The following is a 24,398-nucleotide window of genomic DNA, read 5'->3' as shown; positions in this document are numbered from 1 at the left end:
CTCTTATAACATCTCAGTCATCAACGAAAGGAATTAATCAAAAAAGGCAAACGGATAAATTACGTTTATTTTGTATAAAATATATAACTCTTGTACAGGTAGTATTACCGTGCAATACATGCACAACTCAGGGAATTGAAAAAAGTATTTTAAAAAAAACAACATGTACATTATTGGACTAAACACCATTTGTCTATTTATAGTATTTATTCAACTTTTGCCACACTAAGAGACTATGTTCCCTCGTCCCTCAGTAGTGCATTTGAGTGATAACTTTTAGACAAAGGGTGTATTTCTTTCAATAAATTAGTGATGTACAGTTACACAGTGCTCACTGTCAAAATTGGTTCTGGTAAAAATTGAAAAGCTGCCATCTTTCGAGCTGCTGGTGTTGCTTCAGCTCAGATGATTCTGATATGAGTTTATTAAAAGCATTCATATGCCCTCAATGTTGCTTCCAGATTTCACCAGCCTTGAACTGGTTAGTATGAATATACTGCAGTCAAGTATCTTCTCTGCTCCTCTCCTTTGAAGTATCTGAATTTAGTTCTGTCCTTTCTGGGTTGGTTCTGTCAAGTTCAGTCCTGCTCCTCATCTGTGACTGTCTGCTGTTCAGTGGTCACAGCTTCGTCCTCTAAGTTGACCTGGCGGGCAGCGGTGTGGAACAGGCGCATCAAGTCCCGAAACCGCCGAGACACCTGGACAAGAGAGAGATAAAAGAGTCAGTGGACGAGGGTTCATTTCACAAGCCAAGACTTTTCAACAAGTGTATTACTGTTGGATTTTTTATAGTTTGGTTACAAAAAAACAACCTTCACCTCATTGAGTGTCTTATTGCCAAGTTGGGTGGAAATTGCCTGGAAAGTACTCTGATTGGCACCTTGCTGCTGACAGGTGGTTAGAATGACACGGTCAGCCTCCCTGTAACCCAAAGAGGATTATCACTCTAACAAAAACATGTTAAAACATTAAACAAATACAAAACATTTTCAGGCTCGTCTTTCTCACCTTGTCCAGAGTATGACCTTCTCCCCACTGGCAGTGAGGGAGATGTTTTTGGCACACACCGGGGGATCGGAAGAGGGGCTGGGACAATGCTGCAGGGGGGTCAGGGGGTTCTCCATCTCCCCGCTAAAGGCTGTTGGGTGGCGATCAGACACCCCCGATCCTTCTCCATCCCCCTTACTCCTCTTTGGCAAGGGGCTGTTTTCTCTCTCCCCATCCTTCCACTCTTCCTCATCATCCTCATCATCCTCCTTCTCAGTGAGGGGGAGTGAGCCTTCCTCAGGACCCTCCCATGAAGGGGCTCCTTGCTTTTCTGAAAAGCATAATGGTTGTTTATCTGCAATGTGTGAAAGAGTTTAAAGGGTGGCTGAACTTCCTGATTTGACTCTAGTGTTTTGTCTCGTTCAGAAATGCAGCAATCATGACTGAAGCCAAACAAGAGTTGTCCAACTGGCCTTCACCACCACAGACCACGTGTATGGCGTTGTGTGGGCGAGCAGTTTACTGATGTCAACGTTGTGAACAGTGTTCCACGGTGGCTGTGGTTTATGGTATTGGCAGGCATAAGCTACGGACAACGATTGCATTTTATCAATGGCAATTTGAATGCACAGAGATACCGTGACGAGATCCTAAGGCCCATTGTCGTGTTATTCATCCGCCCCAATCACCTCATGTTTCAGCATGATAATGCACAGTCCCATGTTTTAAGGATCTATACACAATTCCTGGCAGCTAAAAATGTCCCAGTTCTTTCATGGCCTGTATACTCACCAGACATGTCACCCATTGAGCATATTTGGGATGCTCTGGATCGACGTGTACAACAGCATGTTCAGTTCCCACTAATATCCAGCCACTTCACACAGCCATTGAAGAGTGGGACAACATTCCACAGGCCACAATCAACAGCCTGATCAACTCTATGTGAAGGAGATGTGTGGCGCTGCATGAGGCAAATGGTGGTCACACCAGATACTGACTGATTTTCTGATCCACGCACTAACTTTTTTTTTAAGGTATCAATGACCACCAGATGCACGTCTGTATTCCCAGTCATGTGAAATCCATAGATTAGGGACTAATTCATTTATTTCAATTGACTGATTTCAAAATATGAAATGTAACTCAGTAAAATCTTTGAAATTGCTGCATGTTGCGTTCATATTTTGGTTCAGTATAGATAACTTGACCAGGTCTTGAAGTCGTCTAGGCTAGATAGTGCTGGCTTACTTATTATTTGGGGCGGCAGGGTAGCCTAGTGGTTAGAGCGTTGGACTAGTAACCGGAAAGTTGCGAGTTCAAACCCCCGAGCTGACAAGGTACAAATCTGTCGTTCTGCCCCTGAACAGGCAGTTAACCCACTGTTCCCAGGCCGTCATTGAAAATAAGAATTTGTTCTTAACTGACTTGCCTGGTTAAATAAAGGTAAAATAAAAAAAATAAATAAATAAAATTTCGCGACCGTGGCAAAATTTTGACATTGAATAGCCTCTCTGGAGCTAGTTAGGGACAGTCAATGAATTACACAATGGAAATGGGACAATTACTTACGTTGCACATCTTTTAGTTGTCTCATTAAATGCCGCCAATATTTGTATATGCAATTCTAAAATGTATAGTTGGTTTGACGTTTAAGTCATAGACACTTGGCAGCATTGAAAAACATTTTGTCCATGTACATTGTCATCTACTGATGGTCCCCAACTAGCCCGATAGGGATATTGAAAGTCAAACATAATTGACCATAGGCATTAAAATCAGGTCGCATCCAGCTGCGCTCCGAATGGATGATTACTTGGGTGCTGACAGCTGTGGGCAGGATTGAAATAAACCCAAAAGGAAAACAGTACCCTTCATTCTGTGACATACCATTTTTTCCTATCATCTCGCAAATCTCAGTTTTGGACAAGACTGACTTTATGACTCTTATCGATGCCACAATGCTGTTTTCAAAACGAGAAATTGCTTTTTAGGGGCAGTCGCACATTAAAGTTTTTCATTCTATAGGTAACCTACAATGTATTTTCAGCCATATTACTTATGTAGATCAGTTTTACTTTAGTTGCTTTTGACCAAATAATGACAACAACCTTAATTCATACAGCATAGGTAGTGCAATTCTTACCAGGATGTGGACTGTTGGCCCCACTGTTGACTTCATCTTTTACTTCAGCGTCCACCTCTTGCTCTTCCTCTTTATCTTCCTCCCTCTCCTCTTCCCTCTCTTCCTCCCTCTCCTCACCGCCTGTCTCAGTGTGGAGGTTGGCTGTGGGGCTGGTTGCCGTGGGGTACAAGGGGTCAAGGCTCTTCATCGCCCTGGGGATGCCATCGGAAGCCTGAGCGAAGACCGCATGTCACATTCTGTTATCTCCATAACTCATTTTATTCACACAGACAGTTTAGAACAACAAAACACTAGACTACGAGGCTACCTTGTTGCCATGGCAGCGAGAGCATCCTTTCCTCTTGTGTCTGCGAAGCTTGGCATCATGGCTGGCACCATGACAGAGGCAGAAGCAGTCCTTTTCTGGCCAATCACACTCCTGTGAAGGAAGACAACCAGCCAAATCAGAATCATAATTGCAAATGCAATTAGAAATCAATAAACAACACAGTCCACATTTCCTCAAACCTTGTAGATGCCATGAGAACCCATCTTTCTCCTCCGGCTGCGACCTGTCATTGGTGGAATCTCTTCTTCCTCTAGATCAGGGAGGGTCACTTCTTCAAAACCACCACTTGCCCCTCCCCCTGACCCCAAGCCAACACCCTCGCCTCCGTCTATTCCGCCCCCTACCTCCTCTGGCCAACAAGCCTCTTCAAACTGCCCTGGACGGGCTGAGGGTGGGCGGAGCTCGTCAAAGAATACCCAGAATTCCCCTTGCAAGTGGGTGTGGCCTTTCAGGAGGGAGGACATCTGTGCTTTAAGCTGTAGAAAACAGAGGTGGATTACACTGGTGATTTAACATAGGTTTACTGTGCTGACAACTAATGTGAATGGTGTAGAATACTGCCATACCTCCTCAATGCTGGCAGGACTGAGGCCAGGTCCCCCCTGCAGAGCACGTACGATTTTCTGGTAGTGAGAAAGGTTTTCCCCAAAACTAATCTCCAGCTGCCTCAGGAAGCGTCGACTCCGCTCAAATGCCTGCTGCTCCTCAAACTGGACAGGACATAAAACATCATAGTCGAAAAGTATTAATGGCTTTTTCAGCAGTGAGAACTTTGCAGATTCACTACAATGTGTTTGGCTACAAGACAAATAATAATTTTGTTGAACATAATTATATTTATTTATCAACACTAGAGGTCGACCGATTAATCGGCATGGCCGATTAATTGGGGCCGATTTCAAGTTTTCATAACAATTGGCGTTGCATATAATCAATGCGGTGCCGGTTAATTTATCATCGAATCACAGTTTACGTCGCCAAACGGGGGATGATTTAACAAATGCGCATTCGCGAAAAAAGCACAATCGTTGCACGAATGTACCTAACCATAAACATCAATGCCTTTCTTAAAATCAATACACAGAAGTATATACAGTGCCTTGAGAAAGTATTTGGCCCCCTTGAACTTTGCGACCTTTTGCCACATTTCAGGCTTCAAACATAAAGATATAAAACTGTATTTTTTTGTGAAGAATCAACAACAAGTGGGACACAATCATGAAGTGGAACGACACTTATTGGATATTTCAAACTTTTTTAACAAATCAAAAACTGAAAAATTGGGCGTGCAAAATTATTCATCCCCCTTAAGTTAATACTTTGTAGCGCCACCTTTTGCTGCGATTACAGCTGTAAGTCACTTGGGGTATGTCTCTATCAGTTTTGCACATCGAGAGACTGAAATTTTTTCCCATTCCTCCTTGCAAAACAGCTCGAGCTCAGTGAGGTTGGATGGAGAGCATTTGTGAACAGCAGTTTTCAGTTCTTTCCACAGATTCTCGATTGGATTCAGGTCTGGACTTTGACTTGGCCATTCTAACACCTGGATATGTTTATTTTTGAACCATTCCATTGTAGATTTTGCTTTATGTTTTGGATCATTGTCTTGTTGGAAGACAAATCTCCATCCCAGTCTCAGGTCTTTTGCAGACTCCATCAGGTTCTCTTCCAGAATGGTCCTGTATTTGGCTCCATCCATCTTCCCATCAATTTTAACCATCTTCCCTGTCCCTGCTGAAGAAAAGCAGGCCCAAACCATGATGCTGCCACCACCATGTTTGACAGTGGGGATGGTGTGTTCAGGGTGATGAGCTGTGTTGCTTTTACGCCAAACATAACATTTTGCATTGTTGCCAAAAAGTTCAATTTTGGTTTCATCTGACCAGAGCACCTTCTTCCACATGTTTGGTGTGTCTCCCAGGTGGCTTGTGGCAAACTTTAAACGACACTTTTTATGGATATCTTTAAGAAATGGCTTTCTTCTTGCCACTCTTCCATAAAGGCCAGATTTGTGCAATATACGACTGATTGTTGTCCTATGGACAGAGTCTCCCACCTCAGCTGTAGATCTCTGCAGTTCATCCAGAGTGATCATGGGCCTCTTGGCTGCATCTCTGATCAGTCTTCTCCTTGTATGAGCTGAAAGTTTAGAGGGACGGCCAGGTCTTGGTAGATTTGCAGTGGTCTGATACTCCTTCCATTTCAATATTATCGCTTGCACAGTGCTCCTTGGGATGTTTAAAGCTTGGGAAATCTTTTTGTATCCAAATCCGGCTTTAAACTTCTTCACAACAGTATCTCGGACCTGCCTGGTGTGTTCCTTGTTCTTCATGATGCTCTCTGCGCTTTTAAGGGACCTCTGAGACTATCACAGAGCAGGTGCATTTATACGGAGACTTAATTACACACAGGTGGATTGTATTTATCATCATTAGTCATTTAGGTCAACATTGGATCATTCAGAGATCCTCACTGAACTTCTGGAGAGAGTTTGCTGCACTGAAAGTAAAGGGGCTGAATAATTTTGCACGCCCAATTTTTCAGTTTTTGATTTGTTAAAAAAGTTTGAAATATCCAATAAATGTCGTTTCACTTCATGATTGTGTCCCACTTGTTGTTGATTCTTCACAAAAAAATACAGTTTTATATCTTTATGTTTGAAGCCTGAAATGTGGCAAAAGGTCGCAAAGTTCAAGGGGGCCGAATACTTTCGCAAGGAACTGTATTTTTAAACTTGCATATTTTTTAAATTTTTATTCATGTTAGCAGGCAATATTAACTAGGAAATGTGTCACTTCTCTTGCGTTCATTGCACGCAGAGTCAGGGTATATGCAACAGTTTGGGCCGCCTGGCTCGTTGCGAACTAATTTGCCAGAATTTTATGACAACATTATGACAACATTGAAGGTTGTGCAATGTAACAGCAATATTTAGACTTAGGGTTGCCACCCGTTCGATAAAATACAGAATGGTTCTGTATTTCACTGAAAGAATAAACTTTTTGTTTTTTAAATTATAGTTTCCGGATTTGACCATATTAATGACCAACGGCTCGTATTTCTGTGTTTATTACATTATAATTAAGGCTATGATTTGATATTTGATAGAGCAGTTTGTCTGAGCAGTGGTAGGCGGCAGCAGGCTCATAAGAATTCATTCAAACTTTACTGTGTTTGCCATTAGCTCTCCGCAATGCTTGATTCACACCGCTGTTTATGACTTCAAGCCTATCAACTACTGAGATTAGGCTGGCTATTAGAACATCCAATAGTCAAAGGTATATGTAATACAAATGGTATAGAGAGAAATAGTTGCCGCGTTATAATTCCTATAATAACTACAACCTAAAACTTCTTAACTGGAAATATTGAAGAACTGGGAATATTGAACCACCAGCTTTCATATGTTCTGAGCTAGGAACTTAAACTTGAGCTTTTTTACATGGCACATATTGCACTTTTACTTTCTTCTCCAACACTGTGTTTTTGCATTACTTTAATCAAATTGAGCATGCTTCATTATTTATTTGAGACTAAATAGATTTTATTTATGTATTATATTAAGTTAAAATAATTGTTCATTGTTCATTCAGTATTGTTGTAATTGTCATTATTACAAAAATATATAAAAATGGTCCGATTAATCGGTATCGGCTCATTTTGGTCCTCCAATAATCGCTATAGGCGTTGAAAAATCATCATTGGCCGACCTCTAATGAACACTCTGTTACATTGGGCCTGATCCTTAATAAGCATCTATGAAAATGGCTGTGATGTCATCCTTACCAGACCACACTCCAAAGCCTGCTCCGGGAGGAGGAAGGCCGCAAAGTCTCTGAGGAGGTCTGGCCATTCCCCCAGGACAGGACGGAGCTGGGAGAAGAGCTCCACTGCGCTGCGCCCCTCACCCTCCTGCTCAAACTCATATAGCAGCCCCAAGAACTCCTCCACCTTACCAGGTACGCCCTGAAGGGCTTCCCGCACCTGAGGGAGGAAGCCGGGTTCGAGAGTTAAAGTTAACCTTTTCTTTTTATTGGATAACTGCTACTAATGCTTTGCAACTTGTTTTGAAGTATGTCATTTAGAGTATGCTACCCGAGATCCAAAATCCACTTTACAAAAAACACAATCAATTTTTGTTCCTTACCCTGTTGAGGTAGGCCTGTGCAAAGGCGATGTCCTTGCTCTCTCTGAGGGGGTCGTTGTCTAGAATGTGGTCGTCATAGAGCAGCAGCAGCTTGGACGTATCCTTACTGTCCCTCTCCGGACGACGACTACGCCTCAGACTGCGAGGAGGCCTGCCTCGCCCTGAGGGTACCCAACCACAGGAAAAGAGAGAAGATACAAAACAAGGATTAAAATTAGTACTTATATGGAAGTGAATACTTAGTAGACCATTTCTGATAACCATGAAAACATTTTGTAGTGGGTCTCCATCACCCCTAGACCTGAGACTGACCTCTGCCACGTCCAGCTCCCTTCCCACTGGCTCTGGGGGTTCCCTCCCCAGGGGGCACGTCCTCCTCTCCAGGGACTTTACTGACCCCGCCGTCTCCAGACTCCAGCCCCTCCCCCTTGGTGGGCCCCTCCTCCTCCTCAGAGTTTTCCTCCTGGGAGTTCTGGGAGACGGGGGAGTTGGGTGAGGTGGGGGAGTTTGGAGAGTTGTCCTCCTCAGAGTCACACAGCCTCCCCTCTGAGGCCAGCCATGTCAGCTTCTTCATGGTCTCCTGTGGGATAGATGGTGGGCGACCGTTAGCAGGCTTAAGGAGAACTAATGAAGAGACTATTCTTAACTTTCTAGATATATTAAGGTAGAATCTTGTAAAAATAGAAACATTTGCTATCTGTCTGAACAGGTAACCTTACGCTACTTTCATGCCAAAAAATTCAGACCTAAACTTTTAAGTTACGTACCTGCAGCTCGGGCACTGAGAGAACAGACTCCTCTGAGGCTGATGACATCACTTCCTCTTCATCTTCATCCTGAGTCAGGTCATCAAAATCTTCCTCTTCCTCCTCCTCCCCTTGCCTCTCCTGCTCTCCATCCCCGTCTTTCTCTCCATCCTTCTCTCCTCCTCCATTCGGTCCTCCATTCGGTCCTCCATCTCTTTCTCCCTCTTCTTCCCCCTCTCCACTTCCCTTTCCATCTTCACCCTGCTCTCTGTTTCTCTCCTCCTCTCCCCCTCTTCCACTGTCTCCTTCTCTTTGGTCACCCTCTTCTCCACCATTCTTCTCTCCTCCTCCTCCAGTTTGTTCCTGTGCTACAGTCCTTCCACTCAGCATGCCCATGCCATGCACACCACAATCTCCCTCTTCTTCCCTTCTCTCATCCTCTTCACCACTATTTCCCTCAGGTGGTATGTCAGGTATGTGCGTTGATGTAGCTGCCATGCACCACCTCTCTAGCCCCACCTCTCTCCTCTCTTCTTCTCCCCCTATCTTGTTATTCTCCACCCCATCCTCCCCTCCCTCCATTTCACCAACCACCATTCTCTCCAGGGCGTCAGCATGGCTTTCCAAGCTGGAGCAGGGGCTTCCAGAGGGTGACTCAGAAAGTGTCAGGAGAGGACCCTCCACATCCCCCCATCCCTCCTTCTCTTCCAGCTCCCCCTCGTCCCGTAATCCCTCCACCAATCGGTGCAGCTGCTCCTCTAAACTCGACCCGGGAGCATATCCGCTAGTCAGAACACTGTTGCTGGGCAACCGGACACTCAGTGCCTGCTGGTAGCCCATTGTACCATTCGGTAAAGTGGTGAGTGGCGAGAGGCAGGAAGGTATGCCATTCGTTAACCCAGTAATATTGTGTTGGGGTGCAGGCGACAGACCAAACGGGAGGCTTTCAGACCGGTGAAACCCATTCTCTGAAGCATTGGATGACACGGACCCGTTTGAAACCAGGCAGTTTTTGGGCACCCATAGCATTTGCATAGAACCATGGGTCGCAGTTTGTACCAGTACATACTGGTCATTCTTAGGGGCTGAGAGGCTCTGGATGATTGACGGAGACATAATATCATGGGAGCTGCTAGACTGGAGTGTGAAAGTGTCTGTATTAGTAATGTTCGGAGTGTATCCAGAAAGGTTCTGGGAATAGGTTAAGGATGGGTCAAACCCAACTTCATCTTTGACCTCTGCATGAATTGGTTGCCCCCAGGTGCTGTTCTGATTGTCGAGGGAGGGGTTCATAGGGCTGGTTTTGATGTTAAGGGGAGGGGAGGGCGTATGAGAGAAGAACACAGGGCTAGACTTTAGCTGGAGCCTGCTATCAGGGGGTGTGGGGGGATAGTTCAGGGAAACTTCCAAGCTGGGTGGGGCAGGCAGGAGGGGCCTGGTCAGAGTACGGGCGAGAGCTGCTCTGGTCTTAGCCTGAGTGTCCTGGTGGGAAGGGGTGGAGTGTGAGGGCCGCTTGGCCAATCTTGGAGCAGCACAGGCACGATGGGCTGAGTTAGTGACCAATGAGGGAGTACCACCATTCTCTGCTGGAAGAGCAAACAAGGGGGGTGGGGGTGATGGCTTTGGGGTAGCTGGTTGGATGGGCAGCAGTTTGCGAAACGGTGCCCGGTAGGGTGTTTTTTTCTCTGTTTGATTGGGACTCATTTGCATTACAAAGAGGGGGGCTCCCACCGGGATGGAGGGTAAGACCTGAACCAATGGCACTGCTCCATGGGCAGGAGTGACAGGAGCCTGGGACAATGGCAGGGCCCTCCGGATTGGAGTGCTGGGGGCCTTGGCCAATAGGATGACCCCTTGTGAGGGGATAGGTCCAGGAACATGGGCCAGAAAGCGGAGTGTATCTGGCAGGGCTTTGGCTAGGGGCGTAAGCGGGGCAGAATGGGTGAAAGCGTAGAAGGGACGAGGTTTAGGGGCAATGGGTGGGCGCTCGCCTTTGTAGTTCATGCAGGGGTGTAGGCGTAGGATGACATTTCTAGGGAGAGATGGGGGATATCGCGTCCCATTGGCGAAAGTGTAAGGAGGTGCTGGAGGAGGTGGAGGTATTCTGGATGGGGATTTCCCATGTGGTTTATTATACTCCATCACTGCCCTGTGGATGAATGGTAGACTCTTCTGTAGAGGAGAAACAATTTACATAGGCATTAGTACCTATTAGTAGTAATAGGGAAGTAAAATGGAGAATGACACATTTTCTCTGATAAGTAAATACTGAGAGTGGTGGTAGGTGAGTTTGTACCCGTAGCCAGTTGGGCATGACGGACATCTCTCTCTCCACTGGGGGGCGCTCCTCCCCTGGCATCACCCTGCTACAAGTCTCCTGCATGGCAGGAACTATGTTGTGCTGACAGTACAACTGAGAGAGAAGAAAATAACAGATAAAGACCAACATGGAAATAGGTGATAACATCAAGGCATGATCAAAACATTGAGAAAGACTGTGATAAGCATCAATGAGTTGTGAGGTCCACACCTTGATAGCGTTGTCAGATGCCTTGTGGCCACACAGCTCCTTGACACGGGAGCGTAGCTGGTCCTGCTTCTTGGTACGGATGAGGTAGCGACACATGAGCTGGTAGGGGAGCTCTGTCTGGCTGAAGTGCTTCAGCCCAAGTACAATAAGCCTGGAACAAAAATCCACATTGCGAGTAAATATCTAGTCTTAAGTCTAACATTCAAACATGCGAGTTGAAATGTGATGCTTGGTTGTAGTAGTAAAGATGACATAGGCCCTCATAGTTCCAACTATGTCGGTGAATGGTCATTGAATGGGTTTGGAGATAGCTAGAGAGAGACCCTATTTTTAGCAAGTGTTAATATTCAGCTCAATACTGAGCAGGCACTCACTGACAAAATACTCATGTTTGGCATGGCTATTTTTGACCAGTGTGTAAAATGTTTATTTTTTAAATTAAAAGTTTGTTGTTGTTTGTGAACATGAGCTCCTGTGGAGGTTGTGTCCCCACGCAGGACGTGCAGGACGTGCAGCATGTGTAAACGTGTGTGTGTGTGTGTGTGTGTGTGCAAACGTGTACCTGTCCTCTCCGCGTGTGTAGAAGTTGTTCTTGGTGCGTGGAGGGTGCAGTGCGGGGTCCAGGCTGCAGTGAGGCAGGAGCTCTGGGTAGAGGAAGACGGAGCGGGTGGCGAGCAGCCAGGCCGTCTCAGCATGCAGCAGAGGGTATGTACGCACTGCAGGGACAACCAAACACTTACACGCAATTCACAAAACCAACCCTCTGACACACATAGATAACACAAAACAGCTACACACACAGGCTATCAATACCATCTTTAGTTCATACAATTCAGACTCACATTTTTACATTACATATGAACCACACACACACCAGACCTCCCTGTTCATTACCATTGTTAGAGTGTGTTTGAGGCCTGGCAGGGGGGGTTGGAGGAGAAGGAGCGGATGGCGAGACAGAGCTCTCCTGCTCCTGGACCAGAGACAGCGCCCCCTGGAGGTTACAGGCCCTGAAGATGCTGCTGAATCCTGGGTCCCGGACTGATCTGATCGCCTCCTCACGCTGGGCAAACGTCTGGAGCTCCTCCTGGGTGGGAGGCACACAGAGACTAGGACTTGAGATAGAGAGAGACACAGAGAGAGAGAGACACAGAGAGAGAGAGACACAGAGAGAGAGAGACACAGAGAGAGACACAGAGAGAGACACAGAGAGAGAGAGAGAGAGACACACAGAGAGAGAGAGACACAGAGACAGAGAGAGACACAGAGACAGAGAGAGAGAGACAGAGAGAGAGAGACTCAGTTACTCACCAGGTACTGTTTGGTGGTGTGGGCCTTGTGGTGCAAGGCCTCCACAGGGCTGCACAGCATGTGCACCTGGGTCAGCAGCTGTATGTGCTGAACAGAGACAGACAAAACAGGCAAGGGGGGTTGTCAGCGAGTCTACCAGTATCATGTGTCAATATTTAAATTGGAAAATAATTACAATAATTGGTGTCAATAATAAGGCAACTTTGAAAATCGAAATGTAATATACCACCAACTTCAGATCCTCAGTTAAGTTTTACCAGCAGACCAACCTACCTGTTGGACTTGCTGCTGCAGCTGGAGTTTCTGGATGTGGTCGAGCGTGAGGACGGGGCAGGGCAGAGGTGGCAGCAGCACCATGGGGGGTGATACCGTGACGATGGGGGTGGAACGGCCAGGGTTCTCCTGGAGGGCTCTCCTCTGCTGCAGAGCCTCCATCTGCTCCCTCACAGTACGTCGCCTCTCTGTTAGCATGTTAGCCAGTGGCTCCTGAAACCTGCAGAGATCAGAGGGCAGGGGTCAGAAAAGGGAATAATAATCATATTGATGACATAATACAGCACTTCATTGCATAAATCATCTCAGTGAGCTTTAAAGCATTAAAAAAAGACAAGCAATTCATGAGATGGAAGGTCCTGAAAGGGTGGGGAAAGTTCCTGGCTTGAGTGGTCATCGGAGGAAGGTGGTCGTAAGGGGAGAGCAAGCAAAGATGGCAGGCAGGCAGCACTGTGTCATCAAGGTGTCTCACTGTCCCTCCCATCTGTGTGGCTTCTCCATAGTAGGGCTCGGATGACGTTTGAGCTCAGCTACTGCAGTTTATGGACTCCGTAGTAACGTTAGGTGTAGCTAGCTAGCTACTCCTTCACTACTACCAAAATTAAGTACCTATTGGGTGAATCTAAGATAGTCATGTGGCGCCAGAAAGCACACCACATTTCAATAACAATTTAAGAGTAGCCTTGTTGAGGATCGTAGGGAGGAATACTCCCGACACTGCACACCTCTGCTGTGCAGTCTTGCTTTCAGGCTTCTCTCCATCCCAAACCTCTGGACACTAGCTGGTATTTGAATATGGTCATTTAGCAGGCTTTATCACCAAAAATATCAGTACATGTGGCCCATGTGGGAGATGGGACTGAAGACACCCTTGACTGGAATTATACTGAACAAAAATATAACAACTCAACATGCAACAATTCAAAGATTTTACTGAGTGACTGTTCATAGAAGAAATCAGTCAATTTAAATAAATTAATTCTGCCCTAATCTATGGATTTCACATGACTGGGCAGGGGCACAGCCATGGTTGGGCATCACCCACTGGGGAGCCAGGCCCAGCCAATCAGAATACATTTTTCCCCACAAAAGAGCTTTATTACAGACAGAGAAATGAACATTCAATTCACTAATAACAGCTCCGGGGGATATTGCTGCAGACAGCATGAAAATTGCATGCTCCCTTAAAACTTGAGACATCTGTGGCATTGTGTTGTGACACAAAACTGCACATTTTAGAGTGGCCTTTTATTGTCCCCAGCACAAGGGGCACCTGTGTAATGTTCATACTGTTTAAATCAGCTTCTTGATATGCCACACTGGTCAGGTGGATGGATTATCTTGGCAAAGGAGAAATGCTCACTAACAGGGATGTAAACAAATTTGTGCACACAATTTGAGAGAAAAAAAAAATTGTGCATATGGAACATTTCTGGGATCTTTTATTTCAGCTCATGAAACATGGGACCAACACTTTACATATTGCATTTTTATTTTTGTTCAGTATGTTTGGATTATGCAATATTCTGCTTAAAAGGCTCTAGTCTACACAAGGGGATCTGATGGAGGTTAATTTGCGTAGCTCTACAATACTTTTGTGCACTGAACTTTTGGAATGTGACAAAAGCGTAGCTCCGCTTGAGCAGACTGAAATCACAGTGGTGAGACTTAACCCTCTCTACCCACCTCTATTATCCTCCTCTACTTTCCCTAATGTTTCTGAGTCATCAGTGGTAGCACTGTCACAGAGTCCTTACTCCACAGTGAGGAAAAACCTGTCTGTCTCTCCGCACGTCATACTACCTCGTTAACATTTAGAGACATCCATTACAGCCAGGACCAGGACACAGTGACGCAAACGTGTGCATGCGTGGAGGGTTGCTGGAAGGAAGTAAAATGCTCTCATCAGCTCGGAGAAGTGGCCTGAAAACAGCACGTCGCACACACAGAGACCTCTCAACAGACGTCACAGTTCAAACATCAAAGTAGGCACATGTGCCAACCAGCTACTGAAAATCTGGCGCACCGGGAGTGTATGTGTGTGTGAGACACAAAGTGAGTTTGTTAGTGGTGTGTGTGTCTTTTGTTAGTATGAGTAGCTGTAGCTCAAATGTGTGTTAGTGTGAATTGTAGCTCTACTGTGAGTTCTGTCCACCTCCTGACACTTCAGAGGAAGAGAAAACACCAGAGCATTTCTCTGCCTCCCTACCCAAGCAGATACAGCACCCCTATGCTGCTCTGTCCCGAAGGGAGGCCTTGGTGTGTGTGTGTACGTCACTTCAAGTGATTCCTAGAATGGCATAGATGGATAGGCTCACTCGGCTACACAGCTGATGCCTGCTGGACTGTTCATTAACAATGTACTTCATTTTGTTTATCTGTCAGCCCCAGCCTCGAACTCAGGCCCTGTGTGTAGCTAACTGACCCTCTCTGCCCATTTATCGCCATTTACCTGTTGTTGTTGTCTTAGCTGTTTACCCGTTGTTGTCTCACCTGTTGTCTTACTTAGCTCTCCCAATCAACACCTGTGATTGCTGTATGCCTCTCTCTAATGTCAATATGCCTTGTATACTGTTGTTTAGGGCAGCTCTCATTGTTTTATTTTTCTGCAGAGCCCCTAGTCCTGCTCAACATGCCTCAGATAGCCCACTTGTCCCATCCCCACACACATGCGGAGACCGCACCTAGCTTAACTGGCGCCTCCAGAGATGCAATGTCTCTTATCGTCACTCAATGCCTAGGTTTAACCCCACTGTATTCGCACCCTACCATACCCTTGTCTGTACACTATGCCCTGAATCTATCCTACCACGCCCAGAAATCTGCTCCTTTTATTCTCTGTTCCCAAAGCACTAGACGACCATTCTTATAGCCTTTAGCCGTACCCTCATCCTACTCCTCCTCTGTTCCTCTGGTGATGTTGAGGTTAACCCAGGCACTGTGTGTACCCAGGTGGTCTCATTTGCTGACTTTGCAACCGTAAAAGCCTTGGGTTCATGCATGTTAACATCAGAAGCCTCCTCCCTAAGTTTGTTTTATTCACTGCTTTAGCACACTCCGCCAACCCTGATGTCCTAGCAATGTCTGAATCCTGGCTTAGGAAGGCCACCAAAAAGTCTGAAATTTCCATCCCCAAATACAACATTTCCATCCAAGACAGAACTGCTAAAGGGGTCGGAATTGCAATCTACTGCAGAGATACCCTGCAGAGTTCTGTCATACTATCCATGTCTATGACCAAACAGTTCGAGCTTCAACTTTTAAAGATCCATCTTCTCCAGAAATAAGTCCCTCACTGTTGCCTCGTTATTGACCCCCATCAGCTCCCAGCTGTGCCCTGGACACCATATGGGAATTGATTGCCCCCCATCTATGGTTAGAGTTCGTACTGCTAGGTGACCTAAATTGGGATATACTCAACATCCCGGCCGTCCTACAATCTAAATTAGATGCCCTCAATCTCACACAAATTATCCAAGAACCTACTACCGGTAAGTACAACCCCAAATCTGTAAACATGGGCACCCTCATAGATAACATCCTGACCAACATGCCCTCCAAATACACCTCTGCTGTTTTCAACCAGGATCTCAGCGATCACTGCCTCATTACCTGCGTCCATTATGGGTCCGCGGTCAAATGACCACCCCTCATCATTTCAAACACTCCCTAAAACACTTCTGCGAGCAGGCCTTTCTAATCGACCTGGCCGGGGTATCCTGGAAGGACACTGACCTCATCCCGTCAGTGGAGGATGCCTGTTTGCTCTTTAAAAAGTGCTTTCCTCACCTTCTTAAATAAGCATGCCCGTTTCATTTAAAAAATAAACTAAGAACAGATATAGCCCTTGGTTCACTTCAGACTTGAATTCCCTTGACCAGCACAAAAACATCCTGTGGCGTACTGCACTAGCATGAAATAGTCCCCACGATATGCAACTTTTCAGGGAAGTCAGGAACCAATACACGCAGTCAGTTACGAAAGCAAAGGCTAGCTTTTTCAAACAGAAATGTGCATCCTGCAGCACTAATTCCCAAAATTGGGACACTGTAAAGTCCATGGAGAATAAGAGCACCTCCTCCCAGCTGCCCACTGCACTGAGACTAAGAAACACTGTCACCGCTGATAAATCCACAATAATAGAGAATTTCAAGAAGTATATGTCTACGGATGGCCATGCTTTCCACCTGGCTACCCCAACCAACAGCTCTGCACCCCCCAGCTCTGCAGCAACTGGCCCAACTCTTTTCTCTGTATATATCAATGAGGTCGCTCTTGCTGCGGGTGATTCTTTGATCAACCTCTACGCAGACGACACCATTCTGTATACATCGGGTCCTCCTTAGAAGACTGTGTTAACAAACCTCCAAATGAGCTTCAACACCATATAACACTCCTTCCGTGGCCTCCAACTGCTTTTAAATGCTAGTAAAAACTAAATGCATGCTCTTCAACTGATCGCTGCCCGCACCCGCCCGCCCGTCTAGCATCACTACTCATCACTACTACATCACTAATTGTGAAAAACTGAGTTTAAATCAATTTGGCTAAGGCTTATGTAAACTTCCGACTTCAACTGTATATCACTCCAGTGTAAATTCCTCAATTATAATTACTTTGCTACTATTGGTCTATTTATTGCCTTACCTCCTTACTTAATTTGCACACACTGTATACAGATTTTTCTATTGTGTTACTGACTACATGTTAGTTTATCCCATGTGTAACTCTGTGTTGTTTTTGTCGCACTGCTTTGCTTTATTTTGGCCAGGTCGCAGTTGTAAATGAGAACTTTTTCTCAACTGGCCTACCTGGTTAAATAAAGGTGAAATTAAAAAAAATAATAATAATAAATAAAAACGCATGAGTGGCTGCAGTCACGTATCCTGCAGTTGTTCAAAACACATACAACCGATGGCCAATTTGGCTCACCAACCAGCACAGTCAACAAGAGGAGGACCGTGTTGGTAGAAAAAAGCAAGGGTGAGCTAAACGGTCACACATTCACATCGATTCAGTTCTGGGATAGATAGCACTGTTGACTCAAGGAGGATCAGGAAGCAATGGATTATTTGGCTCATCATAATGCTATTTTATGAAACAGTTGTCATTTTAAGCGCATCTCAAAAGTCTAGTTGCTTCATCTGGTTGTTTGCACCGCATTAAAAGCTCTATATTATGAATATGAGGTACTGGGTTGGTGGACCAACTCAGTGACCTTGTGGTTAGTGTCCACTCTGAGATCGGAATGTTGGGAGTTCGATCCCCGGCCGAGTCAAGACTGTAAAAATGGGAACCAATGCGCCTCTGCTTGGCACTCAGCATTAAGGAGATAGATTGGGGGTAATGCCCTGCGATAGACTAGCGTCCTGTCCAGGGGGGTCTACTTGTACATCAAGCTGCCTCATGCTACAGAAACAGGAGATCTGCTCCTACAAGCTGTTCCAGCTCAGGGCTACTTACTTACTGGGTTGGCAGTACACTTTTTGAAAGCCCTTTCTTTCCAGAGAGAAATAGGGAGAGGGTCAGGGTGGAATCATACCGAATGGCTTGTGGAACGTTGAATTGCGGAGCACTCAGGGGTGGAGCAGCTTCCTCCCTCTCTTCATCTTCTTCATGCCCATCGTCACCCTGCCCATTCACTATTAGCTCATCATCCTGGAACTGAAGGGGTAAAAAGAGTGAGATTCAGAAAATATATTTTTTTTAAGAGAGAGACTTGCAGATATGATCCCATAATCCTCACCGTCTCGAAAAGCTCCTCCAATAGCTCGTTCACTTCCTTTTCTGAAAGAGAGGGAGAAAGAAAATAGTTTGGTTGATTTTTCCCCTTTAGCAAAATGTAAATGTATTTATTTATATATATCTGTGGTTAGGGTTGATGTATGGAAACATTATTACAGAGACTCACTGGTGATGCGTACGGCCCGGTCATTCCTGTAGTCCTCTCGGTCAGGCTCATCCAGGTCCTCCAGGAAATTATACTCTGGGTCGTCATCATCATCACCCTCTTCTGAGAGAGAAAAGAGAAGGCGGAGGTCGCGAGAGAGACAGAAAAACAGTTATTTTAAACTGTTGTAAAGTGAAGAAAGGTATATGGCCTAAGGGTAAAATGGCTGTCAACACACACAACCATAACCAGTGAAGACGAAACGGGAAAGATGAGGCAGAGTGGGGGAGACAAACAGGAGCAGAGCAGTGGGGGGGGCAAAGTCAAAATAAGCAAAACATGACAGAGCAAACAGAGAACAATTAAACCAGCAACACACACATCTCCCGTAAAATGTGTACACACACACACAGGTTAAATGCAGCTCCATCTGTCTCAAGTCTACCTGCTTCACACTTTTCAGTGTTTGGAGGAGTGCCAACTTTTTGTGTATTTCACTAATTAAGCATTTGCTCCAGGAAAAACTTAATTCATGACCCATTTTTGAGAATTATGTAAAATCCTGTTGCATTGGTTTCTACATGGTTGGACCATTCAATTTCAATAGTACACCGCCCATCCTTGAATCCTCCCTCATCATCCCTTTCTTTAAATCCTAACCTTCATTCTCCATGTCGGATGTCATGAGGCCCTGCAGCCACTCGCTCCAGTCGCGGTCCTCCAGGGCCAAGCTGTAGTCGTACATGTCAGGCGTGATGTCAGGGGCATGTAGCTCTGCCTCCAGCTTGCCCAGGGGCACGTTCCTCAGGGTCCGTTTGGAGCGGGTACGACACGCCACCAGGCTAGACCCTGCACCTCCAGTCAGAGGCTGGAAACAGAGAGATGGAACCAATGAAGAAAGAGATTCACATTTGTCTAGATATGGCTGAATAGTGTCCTGATACGAGTCAGGTGATTTCCTGGTATAGCTGAATAGTCTGCTAGTATTCATGGGTTGCACGTTTTGTCACAGTATTGTTTTGAACATTCTCTTGAGGATTGGTGACCGAATTAACGTTCTACTCAATGCATTGTCAATGGCGGTGATGAAGACTTCATCAAAAGAGCATTAAAGTTGCTTGAAAACCCTATGACATTTCAAAAGGAGGCAAATAATTAGTAAGAAAACCTTTTTGTCATAATTGTGATGTCCCCAGATTGACTTTAGATGCAGTATAACTTTAGCTAACTTTCTGAGATTAAGGGGACAGCACTGAATTTTAGCTAGCTAGCTATTTTTGACAAACTTTGCTAGCTAATGGAAACATTGCCCTCTCTCTAAAGTAAGTTTGACAACATAATGATGGAAAAGTTGTTTTTGACTAATTATTTCCTACTTTAGCACTGTTATCCTATTTCCATGCCACTGTAGTGTAATTTAGAATAAATAGGCATTAGCCCCTGTCCAAAATGACTTGGCATCAGTCGGGGACCAATATGGCTGTGGTGTCTGTATAAAGTTCATAACAATGGCAACAATGTGACTAAGTGACGGAAGTGCAACCCATTAATAGTTTAACAGTTTCAGTACCTGGAAGGATTCGGTGCAGATGGGGCTGAGTTCCAGCTCTTCCTCCACTGCGTGAAGCTTCTCCAGGAAGGTGCAGTCTTGGGGCCTGAGGGGCCGGGAGGGGCCAGTGGAGGATGGGGGCGGAGGGGGCCCCATAGGAACAGTCTCCACCCTCAGATGTCTGGGCTGCCTTGACTTCTAAACATAAACCAAGACCAACATTACAGTACACTCATACTCATCCAGTGCACATTGTAAATATTAACTCAGTCAGTTAACTCTGACACTGTATATAGTATGTTAACTTACCTTCTTGTATTCTTATTTCTATTTCTCGTTAGTTGTTGTTCTACCTTATGTTATCTTTAGTATTACATTTGCATTGATTACTGCATTGTTAGGTTTAGAGGTGTCAAGAAATGCATTTCACTGTACTTGTGACAAAAAAAATGATAAAATAATAATTGCATTCTTTCCCCCCCAATTATTTCAATAACTTTCAATCAAAGGCCAAATGCAGAGGTGCGGTGTGTTACCTGTCTGGGACTGTCAAATCTGTCCTCTTCACACTCAGAGTGTCCAGGGGTCCTGGGCCTCGCCCCTCGGGCACACCGTGGGGACGAGGCTGTGCTGTCCACATCACTCCAAAAAGTCTGAAACGACCATTTCACAGGCATGACATCGTAGTCACATAGCACACACCTTTGACTGATTGAAAATGCTCTTCCTCACCTCCTCTGTAGTCTCATCCTCCTCATCCTCATCGGGGCAGTACTCTTCATCAGAGGAGTCCTCCTCCTCCTCCAGAGGGATGTCAACAAACTGGGGAGGCTGGGGAGAGGAAGCAGGGAGCGAGATGAGAGGGAAAGAGTGAAATAGAGGGAGAAAGCAACAGAGATGAAACAACAGTGAGGAGTAATAAAGTATTTGACATGACACTAGCACTATGTGTGACAGGGACATACCTTCACTTCAAGGACCCTTTTGATAGGAGAAATATTCCAGGTGGGGATCCCCTGCAAGAGAAGAGGAAGCCGCTTTAGACTATTGAGATGAATCCAGGACAGAATATTAAAAGGTAGCTAGCTACAAGTTGTGTTACTGGAAACCCACCACCCCCCTTTCTACCACCTCCTTCAGTCTGGAGCGGGTCATCTTGGGCTCCTGAGGGATGCAAATAGAAGATAAAAACATTGAATTCAGGCAGAGGAGAGAGAAATTATTTTAAAAACGTGCAAGTAATATCAGCAACCAATTTCTGAGTTGTACTGTCAGTATAACTTGCTGTATGTTGACGCTCACAAATAGGGGTAGGTCCTGCGTCTCCTGGATGGCTGCTTTCATCATGGCCACTACGTGCTCGTTGGTTATCACCTCCTGAAGGCAACATTCACAGGTGTCAGTCAAAAATGTTCAACACTAACATAAGTACTTAGCAGTTAGCATTAACCCCTCTTTTTCCCGATTTGAGACTCCAGGTAACTCACATGGAGGATGGTCCGTACATTGACGGAAGTCAAGTTGTGTTGCTGTGACTTCCTCTCCAGATCCATATCCAGCTGCTCAAACTCATTTTCCTCACTGTCACTGGATGAATCTTCCGACAACCTTTTTCCAGCCACGGAGTGTCCCTCTTCCTGCCCATTGTCTAAAGTGCTCTTCATTTTCGAGCCGTGCTTCCTCGTTGACAGCCTTTGGCCCCCACAATCCTCTCCATCTTCAGACAGAAGTAATGCATTTGTGCACATCAAAACAGAAACCCAATTCTCATACACTAGAAATCTGATTCAGTGTTTCCAAAATGGTGGGTATGTCCACAGAGAAGGGATAAGCAACTTTGATGGGGGTGGGGGCCAGAATAAATCTGAACTCATCATGAGGGGCTGCAGTGGCTCGCGGGTCTGCATACCAACATCCATACCCACACATGTAGTCAGAGCAAGCCCTAGACTTTTGGGGGCGCTAAGTGAAATTGTTGGGAGCAAAACATTTTCGCAGCTCTGTTAAGGGAATTTTTATCAATGATGACAAATTATGTATACATTTCAATCAGGACTGACTAATCTGAATACTAAATGTTACTGTATATGTATGAGTTTTCTTTCTTGATCCCAGTACTGAAAATAATGTGTGTGTATATTTGGTCAAGAGTTTAGAACAATGACGTTCTGTTCCTTGGTACAAATGAATCAGACTGGCTAGAGTGCTTATCTACACAAGAAAACCTTGACTCGTAAATTATATTAAATTGGTAGGGAGACGGATGTGGGAAGGCTTGATATACAGCCTTTGTACTGGAACGGAGATGGCACGGGGTAGTGTTAGAACTAATGATGTCATTTTCAGTTTATAACCTGTGGTAACCTGTATTGTGGCAGTACTCTCTTGAATACAGGCTGTTACTTGACTTTTAAGACCGGGCTCTGTCCATTCCTATAAAATAAGGGTCTTACAAATTCTTATGAAATGACAGAGTGTTTAATTTTAATTGGGAATTAAAATAGAGGAATTAAATTCCTTCAACAAGCTCCCCCTCTTGACAGTGGAGAGAGCTAATTTCCCTAAATTCCACACATTTTGCCAAGGGGTGTGAAAGCATTTTGCCAAGAGGTTTGGAAAGCAAGTTTGCTGCAATTCTACATATTTTGTCATTGGGAAGAGAGAATATGTAGCAATTTAATAACTCATTTCATGCTAATCTTTCAAAAAATTGCCACAGGGCAGAGAAAAGAAATTCAGCTTTACAGCTAATTTCTTGCAATTATACTAATTTCGCCATAAGGTGAAGAGAAATTATTGCAGTTATGAATATGATATCTGAGGGTTATCTGGGGGAGGGGATTGTTCTTGTTTAAATCAGCGTGTCACAAGAAGCAGAGTTGAGAAGCTCACCTAAGGTAATTACCAGGCCCAGTTCTGTGTCGTCCTCCTCTGCCTTGGAGGGGCTGGGAGATAGCTGACAATCTTCCCCATTCTTAAGCTGGCCTGCAGCAGATACAAAACAAAGATTTCACAATGAGATAGGAGTTGATCACATTCCCACCACTGAAGCATGTAAAAACCAATATATGTAAAACCAATGAAATGCCCTTGCACATAAACTCCAACATCCCTTCATATCTCAGCAACACACTATGCGTTACTTGTCATCCCTCTCTCTAGTTCTCCATTCCCCCTTCCTTTTCTCATCCCTCGTACCTGAAGAAATTGTCCTCTGCTTGAACCTGGGAGAGTGTCTCATTGGTGACAGCCCATCTGTGACCGTCATCCCAGAGCCCTTTCCCTTAGCCGGGGTGGAAATGGAGAGATGTCTGTTAACAGAGAGAGTGCAGAGTGGACCACCATTGGAGATCTGAGGGGCACAGGTTGTCTCATCCCTCTTCAAGGCTTTAGAACGCATGGGCAGTGGTTCTGGGGTGCTCGATTTGCGTTTCTGGGCTTTCATGCTTCGAGGCCTGAAAGAAAACAACAGTTTAACGTTACAGTTACATTAGGGGGCTAACGTTAGCAGACAGTAAAATATACTCGGTCATAGAATATGACAATATGATGAAATATTTGCAGTTGTTACTAGCTAGACAAAATGTGCATAGCCGAGTAAAACAGCTAACGAATGTGTCCCATGTGTGCAATCCAAGCTACTATCTAGCTAGCTATTATTATCTAGCCAAGTTAGCAGGCTAGTGTTGCCGCTTTCTCAGTTGCAGTACAAAAAGCACAACCAAGTCATCACAGCTATATAAAACATTTCTTACTAGCTAAAATAATCGCATGACACAAGTCACGCTACTCACGCTAATGACCCTGAAGTAGTTGTTTGGGTAGTTAGCTAGCTAGCTTGTGTTGTTGTTATTAGCTTGCTGGCTAACGACGTATATTTGTCAACAACTAACCTTGTGTGTTTGTGTGTCTCGGAACTAGACGCCCGACTTTTCTAGGTTGACAGTACATAGACCTTTCAAATTTAGTAACTTTCTTGGTGTCACTTACCCGGAAATAGGCATTTGGTGCCATGAGAAGATAACGAACTAAGCAAATCTCAAAATAATTTACAGCGCCCTTTCCCGCGTGTCACAGATAAATCCATCCCCACTTAATTTCCCCATAGCATTAGAGATCCTACCTCAAGTACAGTGAAAGGTTAGACTATTCAATCGACGTGGTTTCAGCAGCCCACAGTAAATGTTTGTGTTATTAACCACACACAATCTTTCAAGTTGATTCACCAGGTTATGTTTTCTTACAAATCAAATGTATTTATATAGCCCTTCGTACATCAGCTGATATCTCAAAGTGCTGTACAGAAACCCAACCTAAAACCCCAAACAGCAAGCAATGCAGGTGTAGAAGCACGGTGGCTAGGAAAAACTCCCTAGAAAGGCCAAAACCGAGGAAGAAACCTAGAGAGGAACCAGGCTATGAGGGGTGGCCAGTCCTCTTCTGGCTGTGCCGGGTGGAGATTATAACAGAACATGGCCAAGATGTTCAAAT

At 45.0% G+C, this 24,398-nt stretch overlaps 1 protein-coding gene across 11 annotated transcripts; it reads right to left on the bottom strand.

Annotated features, from left to right (window-relative positions):
- Positions 1-49: 49 nt before the first annotated feature.
- Positions 50-24,017, bottom strand: gon4lb (gon-4 like b). 11 transcript variants are annotated; one of them, XM_036945059.2, is made up of 31 exons: positions 23,898-24,017; positions 23,106-23,362; positions 22,800-22,892; positions 21,395-21,624; positions 21,210-21,284; positions 21,021-21,071; positions 20,873-20,923; positions 20,640-20,738; positions 20,444-20,560; positions 19,929-20,105; positions 19,019-19,226; positions 18,380-18,481; positions 18,215-18,255; positions 18,011-18,132; positions 12,469-12,688; positions 12,196-12,282; positions 11,779-11,971; positions 11,447-11,600; positions 10,885-11,035; positions 10,651-10,767; positions 8,376-10,526; positions 7,921-8,188; positions 7,609-7,769; positions 7,248-7,445; positions 4,028-4,171; positions 3,641-3,937; positions 3,441-3,551; positions 3,134-3,344; positions 1,009-1,342; positions 819-921; positions 50-698 (listed from the first exon to the last, which is right to left on the bottom strand). In XM_036945059.2, exons 1-31 carry the CDS (start codon positions 23,909-23,911, stop codon positions 579-581), a joined length of 6,657 nt encoding a protein of 2,218 aa, XP_036800954.2. In that variant the 5' UTR covers positions 23,912-24,017; the 3' UTR covers positions 50-578. The 11 variants fall into 11 exon arrangements, with proteins under 11 accessions (XP_036800954.2, XP_090052118.1, XP_090052104.1 ...); XM_090195992.1 differs by having other exon boundaries at positions 1,009-1,318; XM_090195978.1 differs by having other exon boundaries at positions 18,380-18,478.
- Positions 24,018-24,398: the final 381 nt, after the last annotated feature.

Source organism: Oncorhynchus mykiss, chromosome 2, assembly GCF_057628025.1.
Source record: "Oncorhynchus mykiss isolate SJ-2025 chromosome 2, ASM5762802v1, whole genome shotgun sequence".
Classification (NCBI taxonomy): Eukaryota; Metazoa; Chordata; class Actinopteri; order Salmoniformes; family Salmonidae; genus Oncorhynchus; species Oncorhynchus mykiss.
The sequence above is the reverse complement of the archived record's forward strand: the minus strand, read 5'-3'. Positions and strand labels throughout refer to the sequence as shown.